Raw genomic sequence first — 22,357 nt, 5'->3', positions numbered from 1 at the left:
GCAGAGTGTGTTTCTGCCACTGGGGGTTTACTCAGTCTAAACAAAAATGAGATGTAAGTAGCTTCGGATCACACAAATTTGTCTTTGACTCAGAAATGTTCAAATGTATTAAAGTTTTATTCACATTTAGTCACGTTTGTCTCCCTTCTTCTTTCATTTAAGCTGCACCAAGTGAAAGTGTTTCTGATAAAGTTGGACAATTTGTTGTTTAGTTGTCACCAAACTTTTGCACCTATTGTTTGGTCCAACAGTCTTTTTTTTGTTCAGAATAACAACCTAATCATCAGCCTCAGTACCTCAGCTTCACATGGATGTCTTTCTAACTCAATAACACATATATGTATATATATATACCCAAAATTCCCAGGGGGATCCTCAAACAGCGCTCATCACCATTATGTTATGAACATAAAATGAAGGCAAGGAAAAATATGAATTCAGACATTTTTTAAATTTAGAATGTTCACATTTACAAATATTAATAACATTAAAAACCATAACAATAAAAAAAAACAAAAAACAAAATAACATCAATGCTGTCAAGATTGTAAATAACGCATTAAAGGTCGGTGCTCATCAACATGTAAAGGTTGATTTCGCAAATGCTGCTTACAGGCCTTGGCCACTGCAAATTCTGCCACTATGTTCTCACATGTTGCACATCTGAACCTGGCGCTGCACTGAAAGGTGGGAAGAACTGAGCTTAGAAAACAAGGAGGAGCGATGGAGCCACTGAAACAACCCACACTGCATCTCTGACAATAAAAATGATCATGTGTCTTTGTCCATACGTCCTTTACAGACCTCTGCAGAGGCCACGTCCTTTTCTCTTTGGCCACATCCTCTGCTGTCAATAGCTTCATGATATTCAAGGATTCAGATGCACTTGATCAGATTAATGTCCATATCAGGAATCACTATGCAAATTTTGCAGGGCAAAACTACAAACTGAACACGTGGCACTCGCTCTGTTCCACGTGGGACTCGTCAGCCATGGATCCAGCATCAATGGGCCCATTATAATTGTTCTAGGACAGGTACAGTTTTCACCCATCATCATCCTGGCTGGGTCTGTCCAGAGGTAACACACTCAGCCTACAAGTACCTTTGAAACTCTGTAAGTTACTTCTTATAACCATGGTAGAAGGGACACGAAGACACGGTAACAGGCTCAGGGGAACATAACAGACAAATTGGCAAAGACAGCAGGGAGCACACAGGCTATATACACAAGGGCTGATTAACTAGCAGTACACAGGTGAATACAGAAAGAGGGGGTGAAATCACACAAAGGGAGGAAATGAAAAGCAAAACATGACACATGAGAGCAGAACTTTGAAATAAAACTAAAAGAAATAACAGAACCGTAAACTCAAACTATGACACAAATCATCGTATTGACACATATTTAATAGTTGCTGGGGGTTTTTTTTACAATCCATCCAGCATGCCCGAGCACAATCAGCTGATTGCTGCTTGTGACACAGATCATGAGTAACTGGGTCATGATTTCTGGAAAGAGAAAATTATGTTCAAATGAATATTTTCGGCGCTTTGAACACCACAAGACAAGTGCCATGCAGTTCCATTATATTCAAGAGACATCTCCTAGACATCTCTACGGCTGATATCTCCAAAACTCTGTAACTTACACCAAAACAATGAAGATAGATAAATCGTTCTACAAGTAAGAGGACATTGTGGAGTGAACTGTCCCTTTAAACTCTGGCACAGAAAAGCTAAAGATGTGGTTTGTTGTTGTCCTCTGGGCTGGACATCTGGGGAGTTGCATGACCTTGTTGACTGTAGTAGTGTGTGTAAACTGTGATTTGCAGAAATATTGGACGTGGAGTGGTATGTGGTGCGGGCGTTTTGTCAGTAGAGGGCAGTGTACAACAAAAAAAACAAGCCACAGACTGGATCATCATACACACACACACACACACACACACACACACACATACACACACACATTTCCACATTTGGAAAGTTTATTTTCAATATTTTATTTATATTTTATTCATAAAGCAAATCATCTATGAACCTATATCATTTACATGTAAAAATGGATATTCTAATCCACACGTGAAATAAGCCAATCACATACAGTATGAATTAGGGCTGGGTGGCATGGCCTTACAATTATATCACAATATTTTTAGGCCATATCATGATGTATGACATATACCTTGATATTTCGAAGTCTTCTCATAAGCACTTCATAAATATTATGACTGGTCTACAAAATCAAATATCACTATATTATCGTAGGGATAACTTTTGGTACTTTCACAAAATAGTAACATAATGAGATTTCTGATCAGTAATCATCAGTATTGTGGATACAATAACTAAGTGGGTCGATCCAAAATCTAAGACGATATATAGTCTCATATCACGATAACGATATATATCGTATATAATATGAATGGATGCAATTTACATGTGAAAATGTGAATGTCCTGTTCCCATGTGACATTATTTTCTCTTAAAATGCTAAAACTATAGTTCACATTTGAAAGTGGCCAATCACATGCAAAAGTATTCAACTCAAATGTGATATTGATTTGACTGATTTCATGAAAACGTCACACGAGACATTTTCACGAGCCTCCTCTTTGACACAATGTGGAGACAAAGCTAATATCATATATTGCAGTGCACGTCTAAATCCCCAAATCCCATTTCCTTCCACCTCTCCTTGAGCATATCCTTTCAGTTTCATCGTCAGCGGCAAGACATGAAATTATACATAATTGCTGTTGTTTATTGGATGTGATAATGGTGCCTTTTAAACCCTGTCCTCGCATTGGCCCAAATTGCTTTGCAATTGTCCTACCTTGACAACATTTGGTAACACCACACAGCTAACATCTGACAGTGCCCTTTATCAAAAAAAAAAAAAAATGGAGGGAAGGTGGCATCAGCAAACACACATTAGATTCAGTCATTCATTATGGCATGCCATAAATAATGTCAGAAGAATGACAGCTGATAGTGTTAGTGACACTGACTGGTTTACAATGGAGTTAGTTGACTACATATGTAACAGAGAACAGTTACAAAGTGAATACTTATGTGTCCTTTCCCTAAGAGAAACACAATCAAAGCTGAAATACAAATATATGGATTTGTTGCATTTCCCTCTACCCAGCTGCGATCTGTTTCCAGCTACTGTAAGTGTATCAAGCTAACTGAGTCACACAGGGACAAATGATGCAGGGATTTTGCGCTTGGTCAGGGATGAAATAGGGTGAAATGACACAGATGACTGTTTTTAGTATTTATTTCTGTCTTTTCCTGAACAACACTGGACACCCACGTGCACAACAGGAGGTTAGTCAGTCCTGCCCTAAATAAATATGACTGGCTCCTTTTGCAAACGTCAATAGTGCATAGATCTTACAAGAAAAACCTAACTCAAGAGAGATGGTCAGCTAACCCCCCCGATTAGAACAGATGTCAATATATCTGAAAGCTTTTAAGACAGTATCTGCTGAGGATATTGGGCCCTCTGTGTGTTTTGACTCTCTGGTTACTGTAATGAACACTGTTGATTCGGGGTCTTGCTGACCAATCTTGGAAACGCTCTCAACAATTAGAGGTGCTCTTAGGGCTGTCCTTATGTTTCGTGCTTTCTCTGGTCGGATGGAAAAGCTTTAATGTAGATCTGTAGTCATCTGGCAAGATGACTGACATCTCATTTTGGAATATCGAACACACCGTTATGATGGATCATTAATGTTTATACGAGCAATTAGACACCTTTTCTACAAATGATGGTAACGTTTTAATTCAAAGGAGGTGATTCTGAACAGAAGGTGATTTGTTGAAGCATGCATTTTATAACTCAGTCAGTGTTAGAATATTAGAAGAGATATGACTTTCAGTATTAACAGTAATTGGTAAAAAGGTTTGCACGTGTACGTTCGGACCAGATGTCAGGGTGTCGAATGGTTCACAATTACTCAGCAGCTTCCATGCTTCTGAAAAAATGTTTAAAAATGTCAGATTTGTTTCATGTCGGGAATCAAGCTTCACACAATTGCTAAACTGTTTCGCTGTCGGAACAAAAAACAAGTGATAATTTTGTCTTGTTGGCTTAATGACTCTGTCAAAATATCAAGGATGCAGTTTTACGTTTGTCCCTGTCTGGCCTTCTATAAAACCACTGCATTGCTAAAGAAAAGGAAAGAAAGAAAAAGGCAGAACAGAGAGGGACATTTTAAATGTAATAATTTAATTAATTAATTATACTATTATTTGACGGTACAAAACAAAGTCATACAGTCAGAAACACCACAAGGCACAGTACAGCAGCACAGGCATACAGTTTGGGACATAATTAACCCTTCAGTGTGTTACATGTACCACATGGGGAAAGCAAGTCTTTGCTGAACCATTTGAAAGAAAATGTCTCATCTCTGATTGAAAAGACAGAAAGAGTTCATGAGAATTAAGTTTATCTGTAATTCTCATCAAGATCCTTAAGGCTAATATGTATCAACTTCACAGTAACAAAGCAATAATCCATATTAGATATATGTATATAAATATATATATATATATATATATATATATATATATATATATATATATATATATATATATATATATATATATATAATCTTGTTGGTCTTGTTATTCAATATCATACAGTACAATACGATACAAGCCCCTCTACATTACATTTACTTACACAGATATATAACTTAAATTACTTTGTATATTACATTACGCACTATTTGTTTGCAGTTCAATAAAAAGCAGCTTTTTAAACAGTCTTGAAACACCGAATGAGATTCTGTAAACGGTAAATTAAAGCTTTATGCTTTCTGGAAATGTGACAGTCATAGCTTTCAAATCACCACCTGAAACTGTGGGAAAAACACACACAAATCAATTGAACAAAAATGAAAAGAAAACGTGCGTTGGCACCAATTTGTTTGAACAGGGAAGAGATTGACCTGGTAGGATAAAGTCAACAATCAAGTGGTCTATTAATTTAAAGAAAGACAATGAGAATCCCTTGGCAAAATCTGCTCATGTGAGAGAGGGATATCTAAATTTCTGAGTTTATTTTAGTCTTTGGTTAATTAAAAAGCAGTTTTGCTGATGATGTTTTTGTCAGTGACAATTATTTGGAAGTTGGCAAGCTTCGAACAACGTGTTTGTTCACTGACGTGGCTGATAGGGCTTTGGGGCAGCCGTTTATGTTTGTTTCTTTTAATTTTAGAATATATTCACCCATGTGATGGAATGACAGTGTTACAATAAACCCACACTTCAAAACACTACCTAACTGCGCTACTGGTCAGACTGTGACTATGACGAAAAGCAGAAACACGGTAAGAGGAAGTGACTTCTATTTTCAGACATTCAGTTCTATTGATTTGTGACCGATGAGTCCTTTCGTCTATGAAAAAATGAACCCTGCCCACAGAAAAAGCTCAGCTGATGTTGACTGAGACACAGACGTAGTTTATTGAACTGATGTTCTTTATGCTCGATGGTGAAGCGACGGTTCGTTCTAGTGAGTTGTTTTGATGTAAACAAAGGTAGGTGTCTTTTTCTCAAAGTCGGCAGGAATTGTGTGTATTGTAACAGTCTTTAAGGAGAGCAAGTAAATACATAATATAAAGAAGATATAGACATGGACTGGGATTCAGTGAAAGGTGTGGCATTCATTACATGTCTGTGCTAAAAAAGTGAAGATTTGGGGGGAAAAATCTTCCGTTTGATGATAATTGACTGAGAAAACATAAAATAAATACAAATCATAAAGACGAAAATCATATCTCAAACGGACATACACTTTCCAGATGTTGTGTGTAACTAAACATCTACATAAATTACATAAACAAAATATTTAATCATTTTTAATTGTACACCTTGCCTCAAAGGAATACCATGCAATGAGTTTTACTCTTTTATTACATGTCGCTATGCACTGGACACAATGTAAAGTGGTAATAAACCATTTTCCATTACATCTGAGCTTCCCACCCTGAGCATGACATCAGAGGAAAATGGCTGCCATGTGAATATGGTCTATGCGAAGAACATTTCTCACACTGTAACAAGTGCAAAGTAAGACTGACGAGCTCATACATGGTGTTCCTTTAGTAAGAGTTTAATATTTACGGAAGAAGCAGCCCGAACACTATAATCACCCGTTTGACTGAATCCCATTCACCAGTGTCAACATATAGGTGGAGACGGTCAATGCACAGCTTCAAACATCCACTGTTGAAATTAGAGAACACTATAATTTCTATGGGTTTTTTGTCGGCACTTTTAAACTGCTCCCACCACCACCACCATCGTGATTGATTGAAATGGCTATTTCGTTCTTCTTCTCAGCTCTTCAGACCTTTGCTGTGCATCCATTCATCCACCCAATGTCCATACTCTCACTCTGTCACTCTCTCTCTCGCTCTCTCTCTGTATTTTTCAGACAACCATCCAGTGATGCAGCTGGAGGTGGAAAAAAGTAAAACACAGAATTGTTTTCATGTAAAAATCCAATTATGTTAAGTTTCAGCTGATAACAACAGTTAACAGTGTTTGTTTGGATGCAGACAGTAAAACTAAATCATAGTAACGTCAGCACTTACTGTGAACTGCCGGACCTCCCCATTGTCTACCAAATGATGCTCTGTCTCTGGGGTGATGGCATAAGCCAGCCTCTGTTCCAGGACAAGAGTGGCAAGAGGAATTAACAATTTTCAAAAAAAGGATACTTCAAAGTGTTTTATTCATACAATAAAATACAATAACTAATTTCCCCTCACTCCATTTTTGACAAGACGCCCAAACTCTGACTTACGTCGCAAAACTTTCCAGGCAGCGTGCAGAGCTTGTAGATGGCGTACAGAGGCACCATGGTCATTGAGGACATGGCTAGACACCATCCGACCATGTTAGCCCATGGAGGAAACATGTAGGAGCCGTAGTTTGGTGGGTTAAACGTGGCGAAGCTCACACACACCATGAACTATGGGAGAAAATGATTTTAATACAACAGACTTGAGAGAACGTCAGTACAAAAGAGAGTTCATTTAAAGCACTCTTAAAGCAAATTAATTCATATCGGATGTTAGCGGTGCGATTACTTGCACTGATGAGTGTACCGGATGCCAAGCCATGTGTTCCAACTAACCTTAAATCATACATCCAGGTGTCCCTGCTAAATGCATTGCAAAAATACCAGCATGAACAGTCACAAACAATCTGACTGACTTTCAAAATTCAGAATCTTTAACTTAAACCCTTTTCTTCAGTCAAAGCGTGGCTATTTCCAACCACTGATAACAAGCATAAACCAATCTAGCTAACTAGCTAACATTACATTGTAATTGCTGATTTGTGCATGACAATCCCACATTTTGACATATTTCAACATTGCATTTGATGACATATGACGCCTGAAATTTCAGCACTGATGTTGGCAAAGAAGTTTATGCTCCTCTAATATCAGTGCACACCGGCAGGGTAGGAGCACAGGTTGCTAATGTTAGCCTATAAAGCACCACTGGTGGCCAGGTAACGAAGCAATGATCCACGTTCCATCTGAGAAATGGCAAATGGCATCGTGATTAAACCAGGATTGCAACAGTAACGCAAGAGGAATCAGCACAGCTGAAGACGGCATGTTGGAATGCGAACTCACGTCTGTTTACGTGGATGCTATTGATGACGTATGAGGGTTTTGGGGGATTGTACCATTTCATAGGGGGAGATTTCAACCGCAAACCCTTGAAATGTTCTAATGAGCAAGGTGGGACTTGAACATGAGGGTAGCGGTAAGAATAAGAAATGGCATTGGCCATACGGAACAGTAGCTCGGTACATGTATTGACCTCAGGACTCACTTGAGGAGGACTCAGGTGGCCTGTAGAAGGAAAAGCTGGGGAAAAAAACAAACTGGAAAACATCTGGGCTTGTCTTTAGGGTGTTTTCTCATTGATAGATTGTTGGAAACAGTACAAATCAATCATTTTATCCAGCTGTCTTTGTTTACCTGGCCTTGATTAGGGTTCCAGTGTACAATACATTTGCGCACGGACTCACCAGGAGGAAGCAGGGGCTGACAAACTTCCAGCACAGCCTCCAGTACATTCCTGGTCGCTGGCCAATCATCTCCTCAATGTCGTCACTGAATCGGTCCACGCCTGAAACACATGGAAGTATTTGATGTTACTTCTAAGACAAGGTTAAATACAGTGTATTATGTTCATGGCAGCTTTCTATTTAAGAATATTTGGATATTATGAAGGCAGTCGGTGCTTTTGTTTATCGTCCGTATGCACAAGTTTAAATCAGAAGTTACCCAAGCAGAAACCCATCACACTTTAGGTTGTTAGTAGAAATACAATCCACATTTTGATCATTTCATTAACCAGAGTCACTCTGCAGAGCTCACTGTAATAACTTGCTGCTCCATTTTTACCTCTGCATGACTGTCTTTCTCTCACAAACCTGGCTGTATCTCTTGCGTTCTTGCCTGGAGGGCATTTCTAATGAAGAACATATCCAGACTGACGACCAGGTATTCAGCACGGCCAAATGTACTGATGTAGTGGACAGCAGAATGAAAGACCACACTGGCCAGGGGTCAAGGGTTCCTGTCAGCAGTTATGAGGATGGAAAAAAAGGCCCACTGAAGCCTTAGGCTTGATTTATCTGACTTGCCAAGGTCAGGACCCACCAAAGTGGGGCAATATGCTGACCTCACCGCCCGGGGCCCAGTTAGTATTTAGCCCTTTATGGACAGGTTCAGTAGACATGAGACAAGGAACTCAATACGGAAGTTCAGGTCAGCCATTTTGCCCAACCTTTAGATTGTTATATAATACTTTGTGCCAGCTGTTGTTTCAAAATGGGGGTTAGTTTGTCACACTCTATGAAAAGTCAGTTTTTAGATTAGATTAGAAAAAAAAAGAAAGGGGGAAAAAAAACAGTACAGAAGGAAAAAGACACAAACCCAAATGGCAAACATTTAATTTAGAGAACCACAAGAGGTCACTGAGCAGCACATCATGGGTTGGGCCCTTATTTACTCCAACAACTAAAGAATTTCCTCCATGTTGTGCTCATAGAGGGCTGTGAACGTGCAGGAAAAAATCCCTCTGGAGAGATATACTTCAAAAACCCATATAGCATTGTTGAGATAATGTCAAAACTGCGCAAAATCGAGTGTCAATAGAATTTGGACATCTGGAAAGACACTGACTTTGTGCCCCCGCACCACTTGCCATCCGCAGCAATCTACAACCCAGCTATTAGACAGCTGATTCCTGTCCATGACAAATGCCTGTTCCCCAGCTGCAATTTTCTTGATGTGGTGGCTCACCACTGCTGAGTGAACACAGAGGTAACACTGGCAGCGGTCAAAAATCGGCTCATTTAAACCTCACCGAGCTCCCATGAGCAGCACAGCTACAGTACCTCCTTGTACCCCAACAATACATACACACACACTGAAGAGGCCAAAACTATTAGTGGGATAGACCCCCCTGCATCCTTATGTCTAATAGAACTATGTTGCATTGAGACACAACACACCTATACCAACAGATTTCTCATCAAACCCTTAATAAAGCATCAGCTTTGCCGACCATGAAAACATGAATCATTTGTTTTTCCGTCCTCTTTTCTCCTTATTTCTCACCATAGAACCATGCGATGCCGATGGCTTCAATAAGCACTCCAAAGAGTATCGATGTTCCTGCGGCAAAGTGGTCGAGCAGGGTGAACACATACATCCCACCCTGGAGAAACACAGTGATGTGTAATAACTGTGTTATTATATTAAGTTTATCATACAGAAGACAGTAGGAACAAATAGAAATAAAACAGAATTCTGATGATTTAGTTCATTGCATTTACAGTTACAATTTGTGGAAATGATCAAATGTCACACAAGACCGACACGCACCAAAGACTGCCCGGTATGACACTTACATTTGTAACACAGAAGAGGGATATGAGGAAGGTCGAAACAACGATGAAGAGGGTGAACAGCTCTCTGTGCTTGTGGAGGAATTTAAACTCATCGATCAGCCCCGTGATCACCGACTCCATCCCGCCCATCTACAACAGGACACACAGGAGTCAGAATAAAACACAAAGTCACAGAGAGTGAGCTGCTAAGGCACTGAAGCTCCAAAACATAAAAACTGCTACATGAATAGTTCATTCCATATTTTGCTCGGTGAAAAACTGCAAAGCATTTCATTATAGTGCATAAAGACACACGTCACCTGGCTGAAATAGTAGGTGTCTATTTGAGGCCGTGTGGATGTGGGTGGGGGTATACTCACAGCACTGTCAATGCCCAGTGTCAACAGCATGATGAAGAAGATAACCGCCCACACTGATGATCCAGGTAATGTTGCAATGGCTTCTGGGTAAATAACAAACACCAAACCAGCACCTAAAGAACAAGGATACGAGAGAGGAGAGTAGAAAACAGCACAAACACAAAGTTGCATTTGGAGCATTTAAAAATGGAAGCGGACAGAAAAACTGTTTGAAGTGGAGAAAAGCTTGTGTGACATGTTTAATTGTAATCGACGAGAAAGCAACCCAGTTCCACTAACTGCAGTGTTGGCATTTGAATCCAGTCATTGGGTTCATGTGGGTTTTCTTCATTGATTACATCTTGGCAACTAAAGACAGCTCATCTTAAATATCGTGGACTCTCGGAATAATTAACGAATGCACATTATCCTGCTTCCACTGCAGCATCATTTAATAGTTAGCCATGTCGCCAGGACAACATGTTGGCAGTTTCTGCAAACCACTGAATCTTTCACATTTGCACGTGTCATAGACCTGTGTACCACACTGACATGTCTACAAAACATGTCATATCACGTTCAGATTAAATGTGAACTTTATGACCTGACTGTCGTAGCAGGTTGGGGTTAGTGGAGGGAATGGCGGTGGACTAGCCGATAAGGCTGCAAAGCGAGTGACTGCAGTTCAAGGCTGCGTTGCTTGTGTGAAAACAATGGAAACTTTTGACGAGGGACCACATTGTTCAACATTAACGTGACGAGACTTGATAGTTTTAGGAGACCTTTGGACAATTTTACGGCCACGTTTGTGCCGACAAAGACAGGTAATTTAAGCCATAACGTGATCTTTTCCTTACGGTAACCAAGTGGTTTTTAAACCTGAACAAGATCTTAAGAACAGCTTTGTCACAACATGAAATAGATAAGTGAACATAAAGAAACAAAGGTGCAACATAAACAAATGTAAAGTTTCAACATGTCCGTAGTTTGCAGACCAACATTTATTCTGGCAATTGGGTCGTTAACTGCACCCATCATGGGCTAATGCCAAAAGAAGCCTCCTGTGAGTTACCTGACATCAACAAAATATCAATATACTGTATTTCTTTCATTCTCTTATTTAATGCACCAAATTGCTGACATGTGTGTGAGAGCCTAAAGCAGTACACCAGGCTCATAAACAACTTTGGCTTCTAGGAACTTTTTTATATTGATTGGATTTGATCCTGCCACCACACACAGTAAGTTCTGCCAAACTTTAACTAACTGACTTACTTCTAGATTTCTCTAAATGTACTCCACATTACAAACACAGACAAATAATACCTTACCGTCTCTGGCAACTTTGTCCAAGGCGACGTTGTGCTTGTGGGACATGTACCCGAGGAAGGAGAAGACCACGAAGCCGGAGAAGAAACTGGTCAAAGAATTGATGGAGCTGGTGATGATGGCGTCTCTGGATTGTTCAAATCAAATGCGATGGAAAAAAAACAAACACTTCAGAATGAGAATGTAAGAATTCAGTCAGTCATCAGCCATCACACAGTCAATATCAATGTAATTGACTAGCCAGCCAATTAAAGAGTGTGTCAGGGCTTTTCTCGGACAGAATGCTAGTTGGCCGTGCTGTTGATAGATTTTATAGATTAGTCAGGTAGTCAATGCTTTGTCACAGATGAGGGAAGGGTAAGTCTTTGGTAGTTGCTATAATTTTACCGCACTTAATTGCATAAATATAGAGAAAACTAATAATAAATAAGAGAACAGAACCCTGGTTTGTGACAGTGTGTGAGGGAAAAGGGTTGAAATGAGGTGTCACGTCTAAATTTACCCGTGCAGTAACACTGTCTTTAGGAAAATGACATTACAATCACAATCAGTTCTTTTCATGGTCGGACATTTGCGGCACGTTTCTGAAATATATTTGCAGGGATTCGGTGTTATGCTCAAGGAGGAATCCTCAAGGTGGACAGTGTCGTGTGTCAGTTATCAGAAACATTAAAAAAGGCAAAAAAAGGAGATAAAAGCCTCCTGCTGGATGCTGATGATTTTCAAAGAGTGCGACAGTTTTGATTGGTGTTACGGCTGTCTGCTGCACAGCATGGTGTCAAAGACATGGCGGGTTTCAAGGAGCTTCAAAGGTTATTGTAATTCACCTGTTTGTGTTGCGTGTGTGTGTGTTTGTAGAAGCAACTCCCCGCCTTCTGTGCGTCTCTGTGAATCCCCTCCTGCCTCTTCCTGTGTGTCTTTACCTGTAGCAGTTGTTGCTGAATTTGTTGTAGCTCGAAAATGCGATTAGCACACCAAACCCCACGCCCAGAGAGAAACAGATTTGTGTCGCTGCCTCGATCCAGACCTGGGGAGCGACAGAACAGGCACACTTGTGTGAAGCGGCAAACAAAAGGCACAGGAGAGGAAAAAAGCCATTATTAGGGATAATTGCAGGAAACTCATTCAACGGCAGTAGATGAAAGACACTAGTGAATACGGGGGGTAATTTTGCAAATTACTGCTCCATGCATCTATCTAATCTAATTCTCCAATTGCAGCCATGCATCTCTCTATCGCTCTCTTCCTTGCTTTCGCTCTCGTTTTCCATAACTGAGTCCTTTAGTCCTGCATGCTTCCTTATTGAGCTCTTAGTGCCTGCTATTATGATAAATAAGTGATTGTTAAATGATGGGATTGTGGGTTTCACAGACACGGAAAATATTTGAAACAGGTTACACGAACAGTTTTTTCTCTCTTATTCTGCCTCGAGGAAATGCCTCTCTAGAGATACTTAAACGGTAGCTCGATCGATTTTACACATTAAAGTGTGTTTACAGGTCTTGAGGAGAGCTACTGCATGCACATTGTGGGTAACGTAGGCACCAGGTTTTGAAAAGTAGAATGTGTTGAATAAAAAAGGCAGTATCTCTGGTTCTGTTTTATCAATTAAAAAAAAATGTTTTTAAACTATCTATAATGAGTCCAACGCAAAAACCCAGTGCCTACATTACCCACAATGCAACTTAGCCAGAGTAACACCACTGGAGGCTTAATCAGATTGCATGCAGCTTCTTCTGGAGACATAACAGGCTTTATATTACGTTATGCTACTTTAATGTCTAAAATTGGTGGAGTTACCCTTTAACATTGTTTACCACAGCATACTGTTTTTTTCTGATATTGTAATTGTGAAGCAAAATCAACATTGAAATGATCTCAATATTGCATTTGTTCCTCCTTAGCAGTAACATCCGGTTGCTAGCAAAGCCCTGACCGCATATTGTTTAAAGGTGCACTGTGTAGTTTTGGGGAGGAAATTTTAATCAGAACAGAAAGATCTTCATTGACTGATTTTTTTATACCTAAGTAAACAAACTATCTTCATTTTTATGACTGAATGACCTGAATAAACACATTGACCTTAAAGGACAACACAATCTGATACGGTTTTACTCTGTTTGTATTTGGACCCAACTTTTTAAAGAAAATAAAACTGAAACTTCAAATGTCGAAGCACTCCATTAAAGTGTCTTTCGGTCAGAGTTGCCGCGCTACGCCTCCCTCTTCTCTTCTTCTGCACCCCCACCACCCTCACCTTACTCCTGTGCCCTCTCTACTGACGACACTCACCTTGGCGTCACAGAGTCTCAGGAAGTCCACAGAGAGGTAGGCCTTAATGCCATCGATGGCTCCGGGCAGAGTGACTCCTCGGAGCAGCAGCACAGTCAAGACCACATAGGGCATCGTGGCTGTGATCCACACAACCTGAGAAGGATCGCACAAGGTACACACACACACACACGCACACTCAGGTAAAAGCATACAAAATACCCACACATTTAAACGGGGAAAAAAAGGCCAACACACACTTCAACTTTGTCAGAGTCACGCATATGGATGAACATCTTAAACTGCTTATTGGATTTAAACTGGATTAGAACATGCAGCATTTCCTGATAACACATATTCTTATCGCTTAAATAGAGTTACCACTCACTTGGAAGATTCTTTGGTATGAGCTGCAGTACTTTTGGTTTTCACATTAAGAAACATGGCCATGGCGTCATTTCCTACCTTGCCAGAGGTCTTGACTCCTTTCCACAGACTGAAGTAGAGCAGAACAATCACTACACCTAGACAGGATGTCAGCTGCCAACGTGGGCGGCCCAGATCATCGATACCGTTACTGTCCTGGATGTGGAGCACCCCTCGTCTAAGGAAAAAGAATGTTTTGGTAAGTACCATAACCACTCGTAAGTCACCATTTACAGTATGTGTAAGGTCTCATATAGCATATTCTCACCCACAAGGAACTCACTTGGCAGAGGCCTGAAGGCAGCAGCTCAGGAATATTGTGAGTGCTGTACCAAACACCAAAGAACTACCCAAAGACCAACTCATAACTAACCGGTTGTTGAGACCAATGCCATTAGTCGGACTGCATTTAACATTGTAAATGCTGTAGCTACAGCGGATGCCCTCGTTGCAGACGTCATCCTCTTGGAACAGGGTTCATGTTTTCAGGTCACAGCTATACAAGTGATGTACACAAGACTAAAGGTAAAGTAAGTACAAGAGAAGATTCACTTTTCCTTCTGTGTGGTGATGCAATGTCGTTCTGTAGAACGTACCTACGTCATTTACATTACTGTAAGTGATGAGACTGAACATAGTTACTTTAAGTAGCTTTTTTGCCTAAACCTAACCAAATCGCAACCATTTGACAACGCTAGTTACAGTCCAAAAGTCATAATATGTCAAAGTCAATGAGATGTTTGTCAGCAAGCTTCATTTCCAAAGTCTGACTGGACATCGCATAGAATGTGTTACTGCTAACCACAGAGAGCCCTTCACGTCCAAAAATGATGCGAGAAGGCGAGGGAGAGCATCATACTGTGAAGCTTCAGTCCACTGAACAAGCTGCTAAGTTGGGAGTGAGAACGTGTTGTTCTGTGGAAAATCTTGTGTAACCGGGTCAGGATTTCTGGAAAAAAGACACTTCTGGTGAGTTTTCCAATTTATAATTATTATTTTTTTGGTGCTTTGAGCACCACAAGCCGAGTGCCACCTAGTTCTATCATATTTGAAAAAAGGCAGACATCTCTGCGGCTGCTATCAAAAAACAATCTAGATGGATAAATAGCACTACAGGTAAGAGGTCAAATGTATTTTTGAGTTGCGGGTGAACTGTTCATTTAAATCACGACATGTTCTCAGACCTGCCAGGCTGGGCAGACGTAGAAGCACTTGACACAGTGACCGAGCCAGAGACAAAAGAACAGTAATGATGTCACTACATCTGAGAGTCCTGAAGAGCTGCCCTTTTCCACGTAACCCTGAATGAACTTATCCTAGATGTTCTGATACTTGGTGCATTTAGGATCCCTATGGCTAAGTTTTAGCAATTGACGATGACCACACACAGAGTTTGCTGCAGCCACCTGAATGTCATTATTATTCACGACATCAGCTAAGCTATACACTTGGACCTGGATCTGGATCTTGATATCCTGCATAAAATTGGCTAAACAATTAACACCTGGCCTTGCTGGAAGCTACCTGAGGTTCATCACTGACAAGGGACATAAGACTCCAGGGAATCTGGCCAGATAGATGCTACATGAAGTGTTGGTACATCTGTTGCAACATTTAGCATTTTGAGAGAAGGTTTTAAGAAACATGAAAGTCACAAAGTAACACAGGAAAACAGCACTGGCAATCACATGTAACAGTTTTGAAAGTGTACTATTTCACTGCATTCTGTAAAGTTGAATTACACATGAAAGACTATAATATCACTCAACATGGCTGACACCTCGATTCAGACCATTTCAGAGACAGCCTAACAGATGAGTCTGAAGATGATGTTCAACTGATGTGGTCAAATTGTCTGCAGGTGGTTCTGTGTAAATAGCACACTGCCATTTCAACGAGCATGGATCAAATGCCTCGACTGTCACAACAGAACAACCCCGCTCTCGCTGGGAAAGGAGACACCTGGTCGTCCTCACAGGGAGGACGGCCAAATGTGGCCAGGCTACGGATCCATTTTGAGAAAAATATACCCGATGCTCATTTTAGAATTTTTGATCATTTCTTTAATTATTCACAATTAGATATAATAAGACGTTACTACATCTAGAAAAAGAGAAGTCTGATAGCAATTAAAGTAACTTCAGTTATGGTGCATTGAGTCAGCTCTGCACCATTACATGGCTTTACTGCATTGCATCAAGCTTTTTGCATTTCCTGTAGTCTTAATGAGTGGTTGAGCCTGAGCTCAGCCAAGACACAAAGTTCTTCTAGTTGGACGTATACATAAAGTACGTTTGATGATGAATAACAAAGAATGTTAGCGTCTTAGGCTCAGTCCAACTTACTCAAAGTACTCCTGAGCGGGGGTGGCCTTGTAAATGTCCCCGACTGAGCTGTTGTCAGCCCAGTCGGAGCAGTTAGGACTGTTCCAAGTGTTGTTGCAGTGGACCCACGGTAGCTCGCTGGTGAACGAGGAGAAGAGGTAGAACAGCGCCCAGGAGATGATGACATTATAGTAGAAACCAACGTAGAGGGAAATGAGGATCACTGTAAAGCCTACACCTGTTAGGGGGACACACATGGTTAATATTTATAGGTATTGAAGACAGAGATAGAAAGAGGGGGAAACTGGCTTTACCAAAATTAGCACCAGAGATATTTAAAATGGGAACCTCAGAGAAATCTAAACACTGTTCCTGCTATTCATGGCTGTCCTGTCAGGTATAGATAGAGAAAGTTATTCTTCAGATTAAGATTTTTCATAAATAAAACGTATGATAAGTGCATAAAATACAATGCATTTTAAAGATTAAACCAGCGGTTCCCAACCCTTTTGGCTCAACCACTTCTGTACTTCACTTTGAATGCAGGTCTTGTACTTTTAATGAAGTGATCATATACCACAGTGATTATAAACAATATACTGAATCGGTACTTTTACTCAAAAAATCTGAATGCTAAATCTAAAAATGTCAACTAAAACAGGATGACCAGGGCTGGCTTCCATACCATTTTTGATGTCACAAATTATGTTTGTAACCCTCTTAAAATCACATGGAGCACTGAGAAAATGGACACTTTCAGCAGCAGTGAAGCTCGAACATTCAGCTGTAGAAAAACTACATTTTTGACTCAAGGGGGACTTTAAAAGCTAATCAAGTTGCGGCCTTAGGTATTTGGTCAGGAAGAATCAACTCACATCTTTCATATACAGTTCAAACTTGGCAGTGCTGTAATGAACATTCTGACAGATTCCACCACCAGAGAGCACATCCCTCGCTCAGTGTGAGCACAGTAGCCTGCGATGCACCACAACTTCTAAAGATCGCCTTTTCATGCCTTAATTATCAACACATCTACCCTTTCTATAAATCTGAAACAATGTCCACTCTTCTCAGGCTGAGTTTAATTGTTAGCCTTTGCTAAGAGGCATGACCACAACTGCGCCTTATTGATTCCTTTGTAACGTGGATGTGATATTTGTCCAGGGAGCGATGCCTCTTATTAGCGCCACATGCAGCCGCCTTATCTCTCCGTCTCTCTCCGTCTCCCTTTCTCGGTCGTTTCTCTTCGGATGCATTGATCCTGAGAGGAAACCAGCTTGTTGATCAGAATAATTACTGTCAATATGGGCATGTGTATGTGTGTGTTTGAATAATTACAGTTATCCCCCCGCTGAGAGCCAGAGAGAGAGTGAAGCGTGTGATTAGAACGTCAACCTACTCAGTGTGGTCCCTGACAGACGGCGCCATGTTCGCACACAGACACACATGACGGAGCACATACACACTGCGGGGCCACCTTCAGACCAGCAAGGACATGATGTGACAAAAGACAGCGGCGCGGCATCATAGTGTGAAGCAACAGATGGTCTGCTGGTAATGATGGTATTTGAGGTTGTATATCTGTTGCATCTTGAGATAGCGAGGTGTTAAAATCTTTAAGTGATGCTGTAACTTTTTTTTTAAATGATCAAAGAAAATGACAAATTGGCATCAGAGCAGCAAACGCAGCGCAAAGACAAAACTCACAGCTTGTAAGCTGCATACAAAGTTGAACCGAGCAAAGTGTGTTATTATATTTTCAACCGACGACTTTGCTCGGAAATTGGTCTTAATGTTTGTGTCTCCATTAGTGCACGTTTGGATGGCATTCTCCTAAACTGCGCTTTTGCTTATCGATGTGTTGAAAAGTACCCCAGCCAGTGGTCCCCGCCACTGTTTGACAGAAGGATTCGGACAATCAGGACAGGAGTCTAAAAGCCCAATTTTCATTTGCTTTCCATCTGAGTGCCAACAGAACCTGAGGGAGGATAAACAATGCCTGTCGCTGCTCGACGCAGAGACGAGCAGACAAAAGAGACTGGCATGTGGACAGACAGGCATGTGGGCAGACAAGCAGACAGAAAGACATGTAGATATTAGAGGAAGAGACGGACAGGCACGTAGGCAGACGGACATGGACAGATCGGTTATACATGTGAAAGCAGTCCTGTGAGAACATGCAGGTGTCAGGAAAGGGTAATTTGCATGTGTGCATCCCCCGGTGTGGGCATGTGTCTGTCTGTCTGTCTGTCCGTCTGTCTGCATACATAACTTGTCACTTCCTACCTTTGAAGATGGGACAGATCTTCCAGACCCCTGCTGCCCCTTCTCTGTTGTACTGTCCCAGAGCCAGCTCCATGTAGAAGAGAGGCATGCCTGCTATCACCATGAAGAACAGGTATGGAACGAGGAACGCACCTGCACAGACAGAGACACGTAAACTTCACTTCTAGATGAAAGATTACAGTCTAAAATGCGATACACATACATTTAATTTGTTTACAATATCAATTTTTAAGTTACCATTTTGTAATTGGACAGCAGATAACCCTAATCCTAAATATTCAATTTCAAGCCAGAAATGTTATTTTTATTTTTGAGAACAAACGTAACGTACAACAAATGAGTGACTGAGTAAAGAGCAACATTCATTTTCTATTGAAAGTTCCTGACAAGATATGGATAATACATCTCATGTGACGTCTTTCCAACCAATCACACTCGATGCAGGCTCTGATGATGAACCGGATACGTGATCACCGTGGTCGTTCTCTCTCCCGCCGCTCAACACTCATTTGAAACGTCTCGGAGGTGGAGCTTGAGCTTTTTAACTAAAAGTATGCTGCCTTCAAGTTGGGTTGTTTATAATGCACCACTCATTTCATGTATTTATTTAATTGAATTAGCTTGCTCATGGCCTTAACTGTTTCCATGCAGCATACAGACGGTATTCCAGTCAAGCTGTCTTTGTATTAGTAGGCTATTACAAAAATGTTCAGACTGACGGACTTATGGACACTTTTCATTGCATTACTACCCTATATCAAACAAAAAAGTCTCTGACACTTTCTATGCAGGTCCTTTAAATGTTAGGTATGCCAGCCTATGTAAGGTTTATGATAATATACCACAACTGATTGGATTACCTAAAACCAGTGCAGTCGCAGATTACATGTATAAAATATAAAGATTAAAAATAGTTTGGTGGCTCATGGGTTAATGAACCACAACATCCTTGTTTTTCTGGCAGGGATTTCTTTGTCGCATGTCATTCCTCATCTCCCTCTCTCCTCTGATTTCTTGTCACCGCTCTACTGTTAGCTACGGCGGAAAATACCCTAAAGTATAACTTAAAAGATAAAAAAAAAATTGTTCAATCACCTTAAGTGAAACTAAGTAATATTTTCCCTAAATACAGTTATGACAACATGCAGGATTTGGGGACACAGTCAGCCTCGGCTATGGCCACAGTATCATTTACAGCTCTTAAACGTAATGAGAGCTCTATGTTAAACAGCCGTAATTAGTGGCAGTGATTGTCAGAGCTAATCTATTCGGAGCAGCTGTGGTGCTTTTTCCCCTATTTTTGATCTCTGTAAAGGCTTGGAAAAAATCTCAAACAACAACATGCGAGCACAAGGAGCTGAAACACACACACAATATCACCCACGTCCATACACACACATCTGTTTCGACATACGTGTGCAGGTTTATATAGTGTACAGCCCGCACTGGTGAAAATATACAAAATGCAAGCGTGTGTGAATAAATTCTATCTTAATTTCCTCTTTTTTCTCACCTTTTTCCCATATTTCACTTATTTCTTTCTCTTTTCAACACAACCATGCAAAAACACTCCACCATCAGCCCCTCGGTTCCTCCCTTTCACTGCTCTCCTTAGAGAGGAAGATGATGGTATTCTTTCACATGAAACTCACCCTGCCTCCCTTCGTCATTCCCTTACCCCCTTCTCTATCCGCCCTCTGGTAGGGGGATCCTTCAGGCACTTACCTCCTCCGTTCTTATAGCAGAGGTAGGGGAATCTCCAGACATTGGCTAGGTCGACGGCGAATCCGATCACAGACAGGAGGAAGTCGATTTTCTTCCCCCAGGTCTCCCTCTCCTCCTCCCCGCTGGGGTGGGTCTGAGTAGGGGTAGGAGCCACTAAGGTGGTGGAGGTGAACTGAACCCCATTCTGCTCCTTCACCAGGATGAGCTCCACCTAAACAGAAATCACAGAGTTAATAACAAGGTACAAAAGACGCCTAAAACATACGACAGGCTGAACTGATTAGTCTCCTGAAGGTCAGACAGTGACATTTTGTCATGTTAACTTAATTTACCGTATATTTTCTCTGTACAATCTTGCACATACAGTAGTCGGGTGCACAGAAAGGCATGACATTTAGTGTATATGTGATTTAATGACTGATCCAACTCTCCTCATTATGTTATTATTCTCTCACTTCCCACACATGACAGGCAGTGACAATCAACTTCATTTAATCGATGCTTCGTGTACCAGCCAAGGCTTTATATTTCATCCCTATGAGTGCTAAAGTGAATCGTAAATGTTTGAAAAAAACTGAATTTCAGCTTCCATAAAACTTTGTCACTGTTATAGCTGTTTTTTCCCACCCAACTCTTTTCAGGGCTGCATAAATTGAGTCAGACAGAACGAGTGAGAAAGAAATGCACTTAATTAAGACGCTTGCACCACGCAGTGATTCAATTAGGTTTTCTTAATCGGACTGAATGGCAATCCACTACAATGGTGTCAGATATGTACTGACCTCTTTAGGGCCCATGGTGTTGGAGGTGGGCTTTTCTGGCGCTACAACTGAGGACATCAGGCCGACGGGGACTGTCTCCGTTAGCATGGAGGGGTGCACAGCCTTTGGGAGCGAAATGCCAGGGGTTGTTGAAGAGGAAGCTGAACGGTCTTGAGAGCAGAGGGAGGAAAAAACACAAGATGAAACTTTTTTTATTTCCTGATTTGGAAATTGGGTTATTATCGCAAACATAACCAGAAAACTGAAGAGATGCAATATGAAAATGTTGGCAGACTGTTTGAGACAGAAATAAATTAATAGTATGGGTCATTAAATATAGTAAATCATTGCAAGCTTGAGAGTTTTTACATGGAGTACAGAGGTAGCAAGAGGAGAGTGGAGAAAAGCAACGTAGTAATGGGATTCCAGGCCGAGGGCAACAAGAGGGCGTGGGGACATCACAGCGTGCTCATTTCATTTCACACTTGTTGATCGCCATTTTGCTCACACATTTGGCCCAGCAGTGTCTACTAACCCCGTCTCACCACAACATGTTGCACAGCAGATTTAGTTGGTCATAACTTTTCACTATAACGATCAAAATCAGGAAAAAAAAGTATCAGTGTGAGGTCTAGTTTATTTCTTAAATATGAGAATGTGGGATTTTTTTTTTGCATTTCTAGAAAATGTGAATTTTTTGAGAGTGCTTGTCTTTATTTTTGAAACTGAGTCTAAATATTTCAAACTGAATATCTGTCTGCTCTTGTGAGCATCACGTAAACATTTTCAACAAATTGTAACTCAAGCTATCAGATCATCATTTAGAGAAAAATGTTGTGAAATTCAATAATTTATTCTGTAAATGTTCTATCACCGTAAGACAAGAGATAAAACCAAAGGTTACAGCCGTATGCTGCACTGTTACAAATAC

General features: G+C 40.7%; 1 protein-coding gene across 1 annotated transcript; it reads right to left on the bottom strand.

The window, feature by feature from the left end:
- Window positions 1-6,453: 6,453 nt before the first annotated feature.
- Window positions 6,454-21,534, bottom strand: slc6a3 (solute carrier family 6 member 3). The gene is made up of 15 exons (XM_073485508.1): window positions 21,448-21,534; window positions 20,666-20,876; window positions 18,941-19,072; window positions 16,676-16,892; window positions 14,370-14,508; window positions 13,926-14,060; window positions 12,557-12,660; window positions 11,636-11,760; window positions 10,326-10,438; window positions 9,967-10,095; window positions 9,674-9,773; window positions 8,074-8,174; window positions 6,830-6,997; window positions 6,618-6,689; window positions 6,454-6,477 (listed from the first exon to the last, which is right to left on the bottom strand). Exons 1-15 carry the CDS (start codon window positions 21,532-21,534, stop codon window positions 6,454-6,456), a joined length of 1,857 nt encoding a protein of 618 aa, XP_073341609.1.
- Window positions 21,535-22,357: the final 823 nt, after the last annotated feature.

This window comes from Pagrus major, chromosome 17 (genome assembly GCF_040436345.1).
Source record: "Pagrus major chromosome 17, Pma_NU_1.0".
Classification (NCBI taxonomy): domain Eukaryota; kingdom Metazoa; phylum Chordata; class Actinopteri; order Spariformes; family Sparidae; genus Pagrus; species Pagrus major.
The sequence above is the reverse complement of the archived record's forward strand: the minus strand, read 5'-3'. Positions and strand labels throughout refer to the sequence as shown.

Coding starts and splice junctions, on each gene's coding strand:
- slc6a3 (XM_073485508.1), bottom strand. CDS start 21,534: ATGCTAACGGAGACAGTCCCCGTCGGCCTGATGTCCTCAGTTGTAGCG. Junction 16,893..18,940: donor GATCTGTCCCATCTTCAAAG/GTAGGAAGTGAC, acceptor TCCCCCTAACAG/GTGTAGGCTTTACAGTGATC. Junction 9,774..9,966: donor CCCTCTTCTGTGTTACAAAT/GTAAGTGTCATA, acceptor GTGTTTCTCCAG/GGTGGGATGTATGTGTTCAC.